Source organism: Poecilia reticulata, chromosome 16 (genome assembly GCF_904066995.2).
Source record: "Poecilia reticulata chromosome 16, P_reticulata-male-v2, whole genome shotgun sequence".
Lineage (NCBI taxonomy): Eukaryota > Metazoa > Chordata > Actinopteri > Cyprinodontiformes > Poeciliidae > Poecilia > Poecilia reticulata.
In genome coordinates this window covers 16,265,269-16,279,221 of record NC_088845.1, presented here as the reverse complement: position 1 = coordinate 16,279,221, position 13,953 = coordinate 16,265,269, and the positions used below count along the sequence as shown (strand labels likewise).

The 13,953-nt window shown below is 39.3% G+C and overlaps 1 protein-coding gene across 9 annotated transcripts; it reads left to right on the top strand.

Moving 5' to 3' along the window:
- Positions 1 to 746: 746 nt before the first annotated feature.
- flad1 (flavin adenine dinucleotide synthetase 1) lies at positions 747 to 9,274 on the top strand. 9 transcript variants are annotated; one of them, XM_008431720.3, is made up of 12 exons: positions 761 to 900; positions 1,319 to 1,356; positions 1,779 to 1,874; positions 2,687 to 2,855; positions 3,263 to 3,640; positions 4,815 to 4,928; positions 5,021 to 5,288; positions 5,967 to 6,114; positions 6,388 to 6,486; positions 6,830 to 7,019; positions 8,781 to 8,854; positions 8,948 to 9,274. In XM_008431720.3, exons 3-12 carry the CDS (start codon positions 1,852 to 1,854, stop codon positions 9,081 to 9,083), a joined length of 1,599 nt encoding a protein of 532 aa, XP_008429942.1. In that variant the 5' UTR covers positions 761 to 900; positions 1,319 to 1,356; positions 1,779 to 1,851; the 3' UTR covers positions 9,084 to 9,274. The 9 variants fall into 9 exon arrangements, with proteins under 9 accessions (XP_008429943.1, XP_008429942.1, XP_081453546.1 ...); XM_008431723.3 differs by lacking the exon at positions 761 to 900 and adding an exon at positions 1,007 to 1,226 and having other exon boundaries at positions 8,781 to 8,842; XM_008431719.3 differs by lacking the exon at positions 761 to 900 and adding an exon at positions 1,026 to 1,226.
- The last annotated feature ends 4,679 nt before the right edge of the window (positions 9,275 to 13,953 follow it).

The following is a 13,953-nucleotide window of genomic DNA, read 5'->3' as shown; positions in this document are numbered from 1 at the left end:
ACGTAAGAAGGTTGCTTGGTCCATAATGCACTTTCAAGTTGAAGAGTAAAAATGTGCAAAAAATAAAATAAATAAATAAAATAAAAATAAAAATTACTGGACATTCCCACACAAAAATGAAGTACAGCTCTCCATAGTAACATTACAGTAAGATAAGAAGCTGGAGGCCAATATAAACATGACTAATTTAGTATATTGATTATGCATCTTCTAGCTTTCTAGCTTTTGGAAGTAATACATCTGATATCCCAAATATGTCAAGTTTGGAATTCCAAACTAACTTTACTTTCATTATTAAATTGCACATCCAGATTGAAACAGTGCCTCAACATATATTCCTCAAGCATTTTATTTATTTTAAATAAATACCAGAAATTATTTTGCGTATGTGTTTCACTTGATTTTCAATGTGTTTTTATATCAATTGTTTTAGATAAAAAATGTTTTATTCATGTGATAATTATGCCTGTTTAGCTACAGACAAAAAATACCAGATATCGAGACTAGTACATTTCCCTTGAACATGATTTATGTAACAAATACTGTACTTATGGTTTTTTGAAGTTATTTTTGGAATTTCTTGCTCTTTTTGAAATATTTTTTTATATAATAAAATTTATGTGCAACCGTCATGTACTTATGGTTTTATGATTTTATTGTATTATTTATAAAATTACGTTATACGACTGCAGATCCAAATATTAAGGCGTTAGTGCGAGAAAGGTTTGATAAGGTGGTTCAATCCTGACTTTTTCGCCACTGGGGGCGCACATGGTGAAGAACTCATTTAGAACTCAGGGAGAAGAAGCGGTTGCAGCATTTAGCATCTGTAGCATTTTATAGCAATCTCTCGTGTCCGTTATGACGGAAAAAGTAGGCGCTCGACGTGCCTGGATAAAGGTAATTTAGATGTTTATTGAGTTTAATAACATTTTATATATAGGATGTATTAGTTGAAGCAAAACAATGGTTTCCGCGTACATGAAATTGCTAACAGCTAAAGCCCACCTCCATAATAATGATAGCTTGTCAAGTGAGGCTTTCCTGATTGTGATTGGTCTCTTTCACTTGAACGACATGTCGTCACAACTGTAAGGGTACGTACGTGAGAAGGACATGTCATGTTCAGGAGTAAGTTCCCTAGATTTTTAATGTTAATTTCAGAGTTGAACTGTTAAATCCTAACTAAACTGCAGCGAGCGTGCTTCTGGAATTAACTAATAGATGTAAGTAGAGTACATAGTTGAAAGGCAGTTAAATACATGTGTTAAAACAGCAAGATAGCGTACTTATTGCTTGCTGTTTGTGCTACTTACAGGAGGTGAATTAATCATATAACGGCGAGGCTTATCTCAGGTAACTCAGATTTCTTATTAAATTACGAAATGGTTGATTTTAAGACTGGTAGTTTGTGACAAAACTAATTGTTGGTCTAAATTACGAAATTATTGTTGGTTAAGTCAATGCGAAAATAACCGAAGTATATGCGATAAAGTTGCAGGCTAATATCCAGTGAAACATCCATACTGTAAAACAACTGTTTTACATGGGAAAAGTAACTCATGTTTTACAAGATTCAGGAAATTTGCTTTGAAAAAGACAGGAGAAGATGAATATTTGATTAAGTGAAAATCTAGTCTCTGGCTGTAGATCTGTGGTGCTTTGCAGCATTTCTTATGTGCAGCTGAAATGCCTCCCTTAATCACAATATTTCATCCTTTTTTTCCCTTGTTTTTTTTTCTCTCTCTGCTATTCTCTTTTCATATCTTTCCCCCAAGATACTCCTTGCTAGGTGACAATTTATGAAGAACAAGAGGGCCTGACCTTCACTTGAATAATTTTAGATGCTCCATGTGGATTGGATCCATGTTGATGTAAGCATCATTTTCTGTCCACATGGGGTCATCATGTGATTATTATAAAGTCTTAATATTTATGGACAAAGGGGTAAAGTGTACATTAAGATGACATACAGTGCCTTGCAAAAGTATTCATAATCCCTTGAACCTTTTCACATTTTAACTCCCTTCAGGAATTTCTTACGGCTTTCTTGCTGCGCTTCCGTGAAGGGCAAATTTGTGGAATGCATACCAGTGGACGGATTCTCACAGCTGAGCTGTAGACCTCTGCAGCTCCTCCAGAGTTACCACAGGCCTCTTCATGATAAATTTAGCAGCACTTTGTTGTATTTTCAAAGCTTGGGATATTGTTTTACAATGTATTTCTACTTCTCAACTGTTTTGCCACTGACCTTTCCTTTTTGCTGCTTGGTCTTCATGATGCCATTTGTTCAGTAATGTTCTGAAACAAATTTCTGAGTCCTTCACAGAACCGCTGGAGATTAATACACAGGTGGACTGTTTACTAAGAAGGTGACTTCTAAAAGTAGTTTTCTGCACTAGATTTTATTTAGATGCATCAGAGAGTTTAATAGTATCAAAAATACCAAATTCATGTATGATTTTCCCTCAAGTACTATTACTGTTCCATCTCATAAAATCCCAGTAAAATAAATGTAAATTTTGTGACAAAACTTTGAGTTGTTCAAGGGGTATGAATATCTTTGGATGGCACTGTACATCGTATCTTTTCCTCATTAATTTTAGTTGACCTGACAAGCTTTTTAGCTTTATTTAACGCCGATATTCCCAGACCTTCTTCTGTATTTCTGCTCTGTTCTTCTCAGCTTTTCACTACCCGGTCTGAACAGAGCAGTGGTGCGTGTGAGGAGACTGGCAGCACAGCTCAGCAAAGCAACCATGTCCACTAACAGCCAGGGCGCCAGTTCGACCTCTGCAGTCAGCGCTGATGCTCCTACAGCCGCCATTCTCATCATAGGAGATGAGATACTCAAGGTAGTTTTTTTTTGGGGTTTGCACAGTTGTGAGTAACATTTTTGACATGTTTTGGATGTTTTCCCTGAATAAATCTATAGGCTTTGATGTACTTGATATTCTAAACATAAACTCTGTCACCCTCTGCACTGTTGGCTTGTCATAACTCTGGAAAACCTTGTAAAACTTGTTTGATGAGCCAGTGATGCTTTGTCTTAAAACGACAAGCCCGCCACGACTTGAAACAATAATGATTTAAACATGAAATCTTTGATTCAGTCAGTGTCAGGGCTTGACCATCCAGACAGACCTACAGTGGGTCCTTGAATTTCATCAGATGGAACTTCCATTTTTTTTTTTTTTTTTTTGAAAGTCCTTGAATTTGTTGTCGGAGTTGGGTCGGAAACTAACTTCTGCATCTCTTTCAGGGTCACACAGCGGACACCAACAGCACCTTCCTAACTCGAGCTCTCAGAAGGCTCGGCGTATCAGTGCAGCGTATAACGGTCATACCGGATATACATGAGGTCATAGCTAAGGAGGTGGTCGTCCTCTCCTCTCAGTACACCCACCTTATAACATCAGGAGGTGTGGGCCCCACTCATGACGATATCACCTTTGAAAGCATTGCCGCAGCGTTCCAGGAGGAGGTGTATCCCCATCCTGATCTCACCCAGCTGGTTGAGGAATACTTTGGGGTGACGGACACAGACAGCCCGGCCATGAAGCTAGCCATGGTGCCTCGGTCAGCTAAACTTAACTATGGGATCGACCCTCAGACTGGGAAACGGCAGCGCTACCCTGTGGTAAGTGAGCTCAGGATAAAAAAAATAACATCATGACAATAAAATGAAGAAAACACACCTGTAAATGAGTAGGATATCACTTAGTCTTCTCCTGTAGGATTTTACAAAATTGGAGCAAGTAGAGAGAGTGATCATTGTCTTTCCCTCTTTGCTCAGTGTTTATAGTATAGTCCCGGGGACTCGCTCCTGCTCTCTTTTCTTAAACTTCTCTCACAGAGTTTTGGTCTTGTAGGTCTGGGATTGAGATCACCACAAACTAAAGATGATGATGTGTCTTGTGAACAATTTCTATGCTGATTTGGTGGTATATTTTGGAATCATTTTCCTGCTGAAAGACCTATTGATGAGTTCTTGGTGGTCTGCACTCTAACAATGTTCCTTGGATTGTTGAAAGAGTAGCACACAGCACTCCACATCCTCCACTGTACTTCACAGTGGGTATTTGGGTATCTTTCCTCACATTCATCCTCTGTTTTACGCTACATCCTCCTGGAGTATGTGGGTGAAGAGATTTGTGCCATCAAACGTAAAGCTCCACCAAAATTGGCATCATTAGTTCCATGAAACACGACTCAGATAGACTGGACTCCAAAACGACATTGTTTTTTTTAATCATAAATGGAACTGAAGCCATTGATTTAAAAAGCAATTAGGTTACATATAGAAATAAAGCCTTAGTAAAATATTTGTGTTTCCATAATCCATTTTCTAAAATATATATTTTAGGTACAAACTTTAAATGTTTCATAAATAGGTGACACTAAGATATAGGTTGGTTTAAAAATGTTCTTAAAAAAAAGTGAGTGAATTTTTAGAAAACTTAAGTCTGTAAAAGGTCTTGAATTTGAAATTATAAACTCTGTATCTAACTTGTGTGCAGTCAGAGACTTGTGCATAATCCTGTTTCCTGGGAGACAGCCTGCCAGCTCTGTCAGCACTAAAATATCTTTTAAGAAAATAACTTTAGCAGAAGAAAGTAAGACAACAGGTTGTTGCAGGAGAGGCAAAAGTTATTTTGCATTATATCTCTCTGGAAATTGCTTCTAAAATTGGACTGAGAATAATCATAGTTATAAAGATGCATATTTAACTTTAAAAGTACAGTTTGACTAAATTAGTTGCAGCCATTGTTGCATGTGTCTTTCCTTGTAACATTTTGCTCGTCCTCTTGCAGGTCAGCGTGCGAAATGTGTACGCCTTTCCAGGGACCCCGTCTTTAATGGAGTTGGCCTTCACAGGGCTGGAGCACCTCTTTGCTAGTTCAGGGACCACGTTTCACTCTCGAGAGGTAACATCACCTCACAGCTGTTAATTACACACACAAAAAAAAGAACCCTCGTGTTTTACTGTGACTGAACTGACTAAACGTGCCCATTTCAGGTGTTTGTAGATGCAGACGAAACAGAGATTGCGCCCGTGCTCACCAAACTGCAGGCCAGTTGGGGCCGAAGGGTGGCTCTTGGTTCTTACCCCGACTGGTTGAGTAATTATTGCAAAGTCAGACTGGTTCTGGACTCGGACAGCCAGGAGGAGGTGGACAAAGCCCGAGCTCAGCTGGTTGATCAGCTGCCCAAAGGAAGTGTTGTGTCCTTAATCAAAGACCCAGTGACTATTGCCCCTGCAGAGGTCTACAGACTGGCCAACAGTGGTGAGGCCTGCAAAGCTAAAGTCATGCTTCATATCAGTTTTTAACTGTGCAGGTGTGCACAGGTGAAAAACACCTTAAAATACATTCATAGTTTATAGTACTAACAAAATCTCATTGAAAGATTGTGGGGGGGGGGATTTAATGTTGAGTACATTTACTTTCCACGTGCTCATCTTTAGTTTCCTACCTGGAGTATTTAAAAGTTAACAGAAATTATGGTAAATATTATAAAGTAAGCTATGAATAAAAATACTTCCATTACTTTCTTTTTAAATGAATTTTTAGTTGTACCAATAGGTGTGCCACAATGATTTGAAATTATCTGTGATTGCTTTTTATCCCCCCCCCCCCTACTGAATAAATGTTCTCAAATTAAAGGTTGGATTTTTCAGATTTATTTTCTACCAGATTATGATGCTGCAAGAAAATCTGAATTTATTTTGCAGTTTTTCTGCAATTTTACCAGAGGCAACATATTTGTGCACATCTGCATAGCAACAGGCTAGATGTTTAGAGACCAATAGATGAAGAAACAAAATAATAAGAATGTAATACTGGATTATCACAAAAATTACATTTTATGAGACCAAATGGCAAAATAAATAGGAATTACGAATGATTTATGCGTATTTACTTTTGATTATGAACCATAATCTCACCGTGGAGTTCTTTCCTCAGGCACAGCGTTGGGCGAGAAAGTGAAGTGTGCGCTGAAAACGATAGAGACGGCACTGGATCAGTATTCAACTGAGCAGGTCTGCGTTGGCTACAATGGAGGCAAAGACTGCACAGCTCTGCTCCATCTATACTACTCTACACTGAAACGGTAACTGGAAAGGAAAGGAGAAAAAAGGAGGAAGCTTGTTTAAAATACGCTTCACCTGAGAGAAGAGAGACAGAGGGGAGAATTAAAATGAACAACATAATGGCACCACACATCTAAACAGACCTCAGATAAGCTTTGAGACAGAACATCTTTTTACAGGGTTATTTTTCTTTACATTCTTGACTGCGTTTGACAGATTGTCTTATCTAATCTTCTGTTGCCGTCCTGATGTTTATCTTTAATGTCCGATTTCTCTCTTCCTTCCACCCTCAGGCGGTATCCGGACGGGAAAGACAAGGTTAAAGCTCTGTATATCCGTAACGTTTCCCCATTCCCGGAGATGGAGCGATTCCTCCAAGACACAACAAAAAAGTGAGTCGGCAGATTAGTCTATTCTCTCTGGGGCAATTTCAATTTTTACCCCTTTTGCAGATTTTAAAGTGCTTTGCTGCAGAACTCATGTCCGCTGGACTTTTTCACGCGTTGTGACGTTAAAATGGCCACCTTTATTTTATGTTGTTTGGATTTGTTTTGCACATTCATCCCCTTTTACTCTGATACACACATTGGAGTCCTTCCACTTCGTGATGCTCTACTAGAAATCCTTAATAAAACACATGAAAGATTTTGGTAGTAATGTGACAGAATGTGAAGGCACTGTGTATTTTTTACAAGCAATGCCTCTGGTCCAAATATTCACATCAGTCTTTTACAGATATGACCTCGAGTTGATCTCGGTGGAGGGAAGCATCCGGCAGGCTCTTAACGAGCTGCATGACAGAAGGCCGGAGCTGAAAGCCGTCCTGATGGGAACCAGGAGAAGTGACCCCTATTCCCACACCCTCACACCGATGTGCCCCACTGATCCTGGCTGGCCGGAATACATGAGAGTCAACCCGCTACTGGTAAGCCCATGTCCACGTCATGTTGTTGGCAAGTCCAGCTGTTTCATTTCTATTCGTTGCACATTTGTATTTTTATTTACTTATTTTTAAATTTTTTTTGCACAATCTTAACACATCCTGTTGCACAAAAGTGTCCTTGTGTTTTTAAAAGCACACTTTTTATTTTCCATGAGCGAAAGAAAGAATTCTCTCCCCTCAATGAGGTTAGTTTTATTACTTTAGTCATTAAAAAGGCACTTAGTGGTGAACCATTATTTAGCATCCAAGTTTTCAGTTTTGTTCCAGCTCACGCAGAATAGTTGTAGCTTTCCTTCTGTGTTTACAGGAATAACCTAAATATTTAAAGGCAAATTAAATAGGTTGATAGAAACTATTATGTTTCTTTACACAAATATGTCCCCGTAGTGTTTTAATGTTCAGTCCCACAATATTAATGCAGAAATGTATCTTGTTAAGGTTTGCAGTTCCCAGTGCTCATTATCACAGGTCCTACGTTTGGAAAGCATGACATTAGATTTCACTTTCCAAGTCTGAATAAGTGCTTAGAATTAAGTATCAAAATCTAATTTCTTACTCTATGTTCTAGAAAAATCAACTTTTCTGGAAAAATTATTGTCTTTAAAATATGTACTTTATCAACAAAATTTTATAGCTTTGAGCCATTGAATGAAATACACAAACAAATGAATCCTAACTGAGCTGTAAAAAAAAGGCAGCCTCACCTCTTTTTTTTGGCCCATCGACTCTGTTGGGCCAGAGTTTTTAAAGTCTTCTAGAATATCTTAGATCAACTTTATTTTTGAAATATGTGAAATTTATTGTCAAACGTAGAATTATCCTATAGTAAATGCAGATTCTTTAAAGAACAGCTTGTGATCTATGATACCTTCATTCTTTGTAAAACCTCTCCCCAAAATAGTTAATGCATCTTTTGGCACCTAAACAGCATCCAGTTTAAGAACTACCAGTCCAGTTAAATAATCTAAATACATTATGATTCTGGAATTTACAGATAATATGCAGCAGTGGATTTTGGCATGGAAAAAAATATTTTGTTTCCAGTGTTGCACTAACACAGAATAAAATATCTGTAGTTAATCAGCATGAGTACACTAAGTAAATCTGCAACATTTTGCTATACAGACCGATTTTCATTGGTGATTTCCTTTTTTTTTGCATGCTGATATAAAAAGAGTATAGTGCATGAACAAATGCATTTGTAATAGTTATATTTAGATTAAATTAGTCAAACACGGTATAAATATTAACATTTTATATAATACAGCACCCTCATCAGTTTGATTAATAAGTAATCACATTTGTAAGGATTTAGAGAACAAATTGTAGGATGCAGCCTCGTTCCTGAGAAAGTTGACAGCTCAAAGACAATGTTCCTACATGGAATGTTAACTCTAATCTTTTTAAGCATTTTGTCCTGAAGACAAGTCTTGATTTTGTTCTGTGTATGAAAAATTAACACAATAAACATATATCCATGTTTGTATCTTGGATTGATCTTAGAATATGAGTTTGAAGTTTTCTCCGTATATTTTCTAGGCATTCTAGAAAAGTCTAAAACCAGATTGTCCAGGTCTGGTTAAGTGTGGAACAAGAAAATAAGAGAATCAAAAGTGTTTCCATTGCCAAAATGTGTTTCCTATCCCAAATAATTAAAACTGATTTAGAAGCTATTTCCCCATAGACCAAAGCAGATGCATAATGAATTTGGATGTTTAATCAAATGTCTCCTTCACGCTACAGGACTGGACATATCATGACATCTGGTCGTTCTTGAGGACGTTACACGTGCCCTACTGTATCCTGTATGATAAAGGGTAGAGATATCTCTTATTTCTCCTAGGTCTTTGAGGTTTGAGCAACATTTTGAAGTTCTTTTTTTCTTTTTTTTTTTTTGTGTCCACCTGCAGGTATACGTCACTCGGCAGTATGGACAACTCCTACCGAAACAAGGCCCTCCAGGTGGTGGACGAGAGGGGAGTGACGCGCTACAAACCAGCCTACCTCCTGGAGAATGAAGAAGAGGAGCGAAACTCCCGTGCCTGAAATCGTCCCTGTTCTTAGTCGTTTTATTACTGTAATTATTCAGATAAATGATTAACATTCACAATATTCTCATAAACAGCATTTTGTGATTATTGGAAAAACTCCACACAATGTTTATGTGACTGAACAGAAAGTGTGTAGTACAGTAATGTGTTTTCGAAGCTGCTGAATAAAACATCAGTTCATGTGTCTTTTTGGCCTTTGTCATATTTCACACAGATCTGCAGGATATTCAGAGCACCCCAGCAGGGTGTTTTATTCATTGATCCATTTGTCTTGTTTCTAAATCAAATAATCTGCTCAGACAGACAGCTGTTATCGGAGTGCATTTGTGAATAAATGTGAAAAGGTGAGGAAAATCAGGTTTTAAGACGCCGTGTGTGCAGCAGCATGGACACAGAGCTGAAGGTCACCCAGCAGGCTCGTAATAATCTGTGTTTTATATCCAGAGACGGGCCAGCTGCTGCGTGTTTAACCGAGCGCCCCTCCGGGATGCCCCCCCTCCCTGCCTCCCTGCCTCCCTCCTCACATGTTGTAGTTCTCCAGGCGGGCCTCACGGGCGCGTTGTTCTCACGTTTTCCAATTTAGCCAGCCGTGATTACAATAAATTACCTTCTCTGTTTCCAGACATGATTGAATCCAGGCTCATCGATCCACTCACTCTCTCTCTCTCTCTCTCTCTCTCTGCTCCGCCTTGAGATTAGTCAACGCGGCGCAGCGACGATCGATACCGGCCGATCTAATAAAGCGGGTCGCTTACGAGGCCACCGCGGGGCTGCACACACTGTTACACCGGCAATTACCACTTTTAGGTCGGTCCTTCTCTCTCTTTCCCCCTATAACACCTTCTGACTTTATGTCCTGGCTTCACGGGCCTGCTTGATTTATTAATAATAACAGTAATATAAGAGGCAATAAACAGGGGCTTCATAATCACAGCACAAATGTCATGGGGTGGCTTGTGGTGGTGCGACAAACACACCGGGACATTGCCTGAAATGATTCGTGTGGCTGAAAAATGATGTAGTATTAGACTTCCAGTGTTTTTCTTACAACCAAACTTAGTTACAGTGTAGAAATGAACAATGGGAGAGCATTTACTGGAATTAAATTGGTTGTGCCTCTACCAGCTGGCATATCTAGTTACTGTTTTTAACCCACGCTTCTAAAAATAGCTTAAGTTCATTCAGGTAGGATGGAAAACCTCTGTGAGCGTCAGTTATCAATATTTCTTGATTGGATTTTGGGCTGGACTTTGACTAGGTCATTTCAATTGAACACATAAATGCCTTGGTCTAAATCACATTTCAGCAACCTTTACAACTGAAAGAGCTTTTTTTTTTTTTTGCGTGTGCCCAGTTTAGCTTTTTAAAACATTCCGAGTAAGAAACCACTAAACTTGTTCATAAAGTGTGTTAAATTTTATTTGATGGAGTGTACAATATAAAAAATGTTTTAACATTTTCTGTTTAAACAAATGTTTTTTTTTTTTTTAAATAAACATTTAGAATCTATATAAATAGATACTATTGATATTGTGGAAATGCTATGCAAATATAGAAAAACAGATTACCTCTAGATTAAGACAAAACCTGGGATAGCGTTCCGTCAACCTATTTTCTTACCTAAACTGTGGATCTGTGTACCTCCTCTGGCATTATGAATGACTTTTGGAATTTGTACTTAACCCCTTCCATTTTCACTGGACTGAATATGTTCAGAGTTTGGTATCTGGTTGTAGCACCTAACCCTGCTTGAAATCTCTCCACAGCTTTAACTCTGACCTGTCGTCTGTGTCCCTTAGAGTTCATTCACACCAGCCCAGAATTGGAGTCTTGAATCAGACTCTTAATTCATTTGTCTAGAACTATTCAGTCTTAAACTCAATTTACCCGGGGGCCACTGGAGGCAGAGTCTGGGTGAGGCTGGGCTGCATAAAGGATTCCACAAAAAACATTTAAAAATATCCTCAAATGTCATCAACATTTAATTATTTATCCAATACATAAACTGCAGGCTTTGGCTTTGACAACGACATGATGAGGGTGTGACAAAATTTAGGGTGCGTTCACACTGCAGCCTGATCCAATTCAGATTTTTTTGTCAAATCGGATTTTTTTCCCCCAGACCGTTCATTCTGCCACACGTATGTGTTCTGCAGTCTGAACGGGCAAACGACCTGAAAGTGTCCCGCAAGCGCAGTAGAGGGCGCAATATCGTCAGCGTTCTCCTAAGCGTCATAAAAAGAAGAAGAAGTGCTCAGTGTTTGCGGAAGTAAACATGGAGGCTAATGGTGGAGCTTAGCTTACATATTTGAAATTGTTGTCCAACCGGAGCAGCATATTAACAACTTAATCCTCACTATAGTCCGTTATAGTTGTTTTTGAATTTGAATTTGTTGAGTATCAGTGACATTCAGTTCGGATGAATGCGGCCTGGACGTCAGGTCGCATTTGAATCGGACACGTATCGGATATGGGTCGCATTCGAAAAGAATCCGACCTGTGCTGTTCAGACTGTCATGAAAAGATCTTATACAGGTCACATTACGTAAAAAAAAAATCGGAATGGGGTCACTTTAGGCTGCAGTGTGAACGCACTCACTTGGCGTTGCTCTTGTTCTACGTTTCACATTAGTCTTTAGCCAGCTAGCAGCCTAGCACCGAATGTCAGCCATGAGGAGGAACGGCGGGCGGGACTTCCTTCATTGGTCCATTCACCCTGTGGGCCGCACTAATGCTATACTGTCATATCATGGTGAGGGCCACGAGACATCGTCCTGCGGGCCGCGAGAATGAGACCTCTGGTCTAGAATGTCCGATTCATTTGAGAGGTGAGAATGCAAATTTGAATTCCACAACGGACTAAAAAGGTGAACTCTGATCCGCCTAAAAACCTAGGTCTCAAACCGGTTGAATTTAACTCTTGCACGGTTGAAAACATGCCTGAATGCACTAGAGACCGTTCCAAAACCAGGAAGTGGACTACAGCGCAGGGCATTCTGGGTCAATACAACCATAATAAACGCGCGTTTCCACCATTAGCGGAAAAAACGTCTCGTGTAAGGTCGTGGAGTGAAGAGGAGGTAAAGGCCCTCATACAAATATGGTTAGAAGAAAATATATTGTGTAATCCACTCACAAAAACGAGATTTTCAAGCTAATTAGTGTGAAAATGGAGGCATTGGGATTCCCTCGTAGAGTTGCACAGTGCCGCACCAAGGTAAAAAGACTTCGCCATCAAAATACGTGACATGCTAAGGACAAGTGGAAATTCAGGAGACGTGAAGAACAAGTTTCTTTTCTATGATGCTATGCCATGCTTGGCACACGACCCAAGAGTGCCTGCATCACGTTGTGGAGTCCTACCAAAGCCTCCGCCGCCATCCACTTCGGCTCCAAGGAGCAGAAGCAAAACTCTGAAAGAAGTGGTGAGTGGATGAATACATAATAATGTTTGCTCCATTTGTGTTTACATTTACAGAACAAGTACTTGTGCTCTATGTCTTCTTCAGAGGTTTTTGTGTTGATTCCTTCAGTAGTTTTTGGTGCAGCGCCACCACAGGCGAGGGCGGGGAACAGGTTTTTCCAGTTAGCTTGAGTCATTGTGAATGCGAACTACAGTCCTAAAAATGTAACAAATGTTGCAATTTTGGTCCCCAATTGAATAGAGTGTACCTGACTATCCGGTGTGAAAATACCTTTAGTCTCCATGATGTTGACTTTCTTTCCTTTCACTCCAAAATTCTGTAGGTTTTAGATCCTGATTTCTACATAAAAGATGATGTTGGCTATTTTACAGTATGAAAGCATATATGGAAGACTTCCTTCATTGAAAAGATTCATTTGAACATGTTTCCATTAGCCTGTATTCTTTAAGTAGCCTCTCTAGTTTTAGGACCATGTTTCCGTCAGAGGCTGCTCACTTCTTCCTCTTTAATACTTTCCCTTTTCCATTATTACACCTTTCTGTCCTCTTTTGTGAGCTTGTTGCTGCTGTATGAGACTTTAAAACTGTGGACTTTGTGCTGTGGCTCCATTTAAATAAAGAGGTGATTTCTGCTTCATTACTGCCACCTGGCACGTAATTGGCTGGTTTAGCAGATGGCATAAAATTTCCACAGAAAGACATTTCTGGAATATGAGAGCATGCCTGGTGGGTTCTGATGCCTGAGTGGATTGCTTTGCATGTGAAAGCTCAGACAGCGAAGTGATGCTTGATAATTGTGGAAACTGAAAATTCATCTGGTCATTGCTATCAGAAAACTGTGCTTATTCAGTTACTTAAAATCAGATGACGTTTGCATGACTGAGTACCAGAATAACGGACAAGGAGAACAACATGTTTGTTTAGTTTTTGTCAGAATTGACTGATCAGAAATATGCTTTCTCTGTCGGGCTTGCACGACCTTCCACTCTGCAGCCTCTCTTCTCTTCCTCCCAGCAGTCGACTGCGGTCATTTCCCGTCCGTCACCAGTTTGTCATCAGACATCCTCCTTCATTAGAGAAAATCAAAATTCACCTGAGAACAAATCACTGGAGTAGGACATAAACAAGCGGATAGGGAGGGAGTGTGCTTAAGCGATAATGAGAACTGGTTCGACCAATTTGCATGTAATGACAATGTGCAGCAGCGTAATGCAGATACGTTTTGAAGGGTAAATATCAGAGACAACCAGCGCTACGTTGTCAAATCGAAAAGTCCATAAAAAGCATAAATTTGAATGCAATCATGTGCATTGTGAATAATTTTTAAAAAATGATTCAAAAGAACATTAAATTGATTTCATGATGTGTAGAAGATGAGCACAACTTATTTAGAGCATTTCAGGTCTAACCTTAAGTACAGCAAACTAATGACGGGAGAATT

Bases quoted from the DNA above. Each gene is read 5' to 3' on its own strand.
- flad1 (XM_008431721.3), top strand. From the start codon at position 1,852: ATGTGGATTGGATCCATGTTGAT. The intron at 4,929-5,020 runs GTAACATCACCT...TGCCCATTTCAG, and splicing joins CCACGTTTCACTCTCGAGAG to GTGTTTGTAGATGCAGACGA. The intron at 6,487-6,829 runs GTGAGTCGGCAG...AGTCTTTTACAG, and splicing joins CTCCAAGACACAACAAAAAA to ATATGACCTCGAGTTGATCT.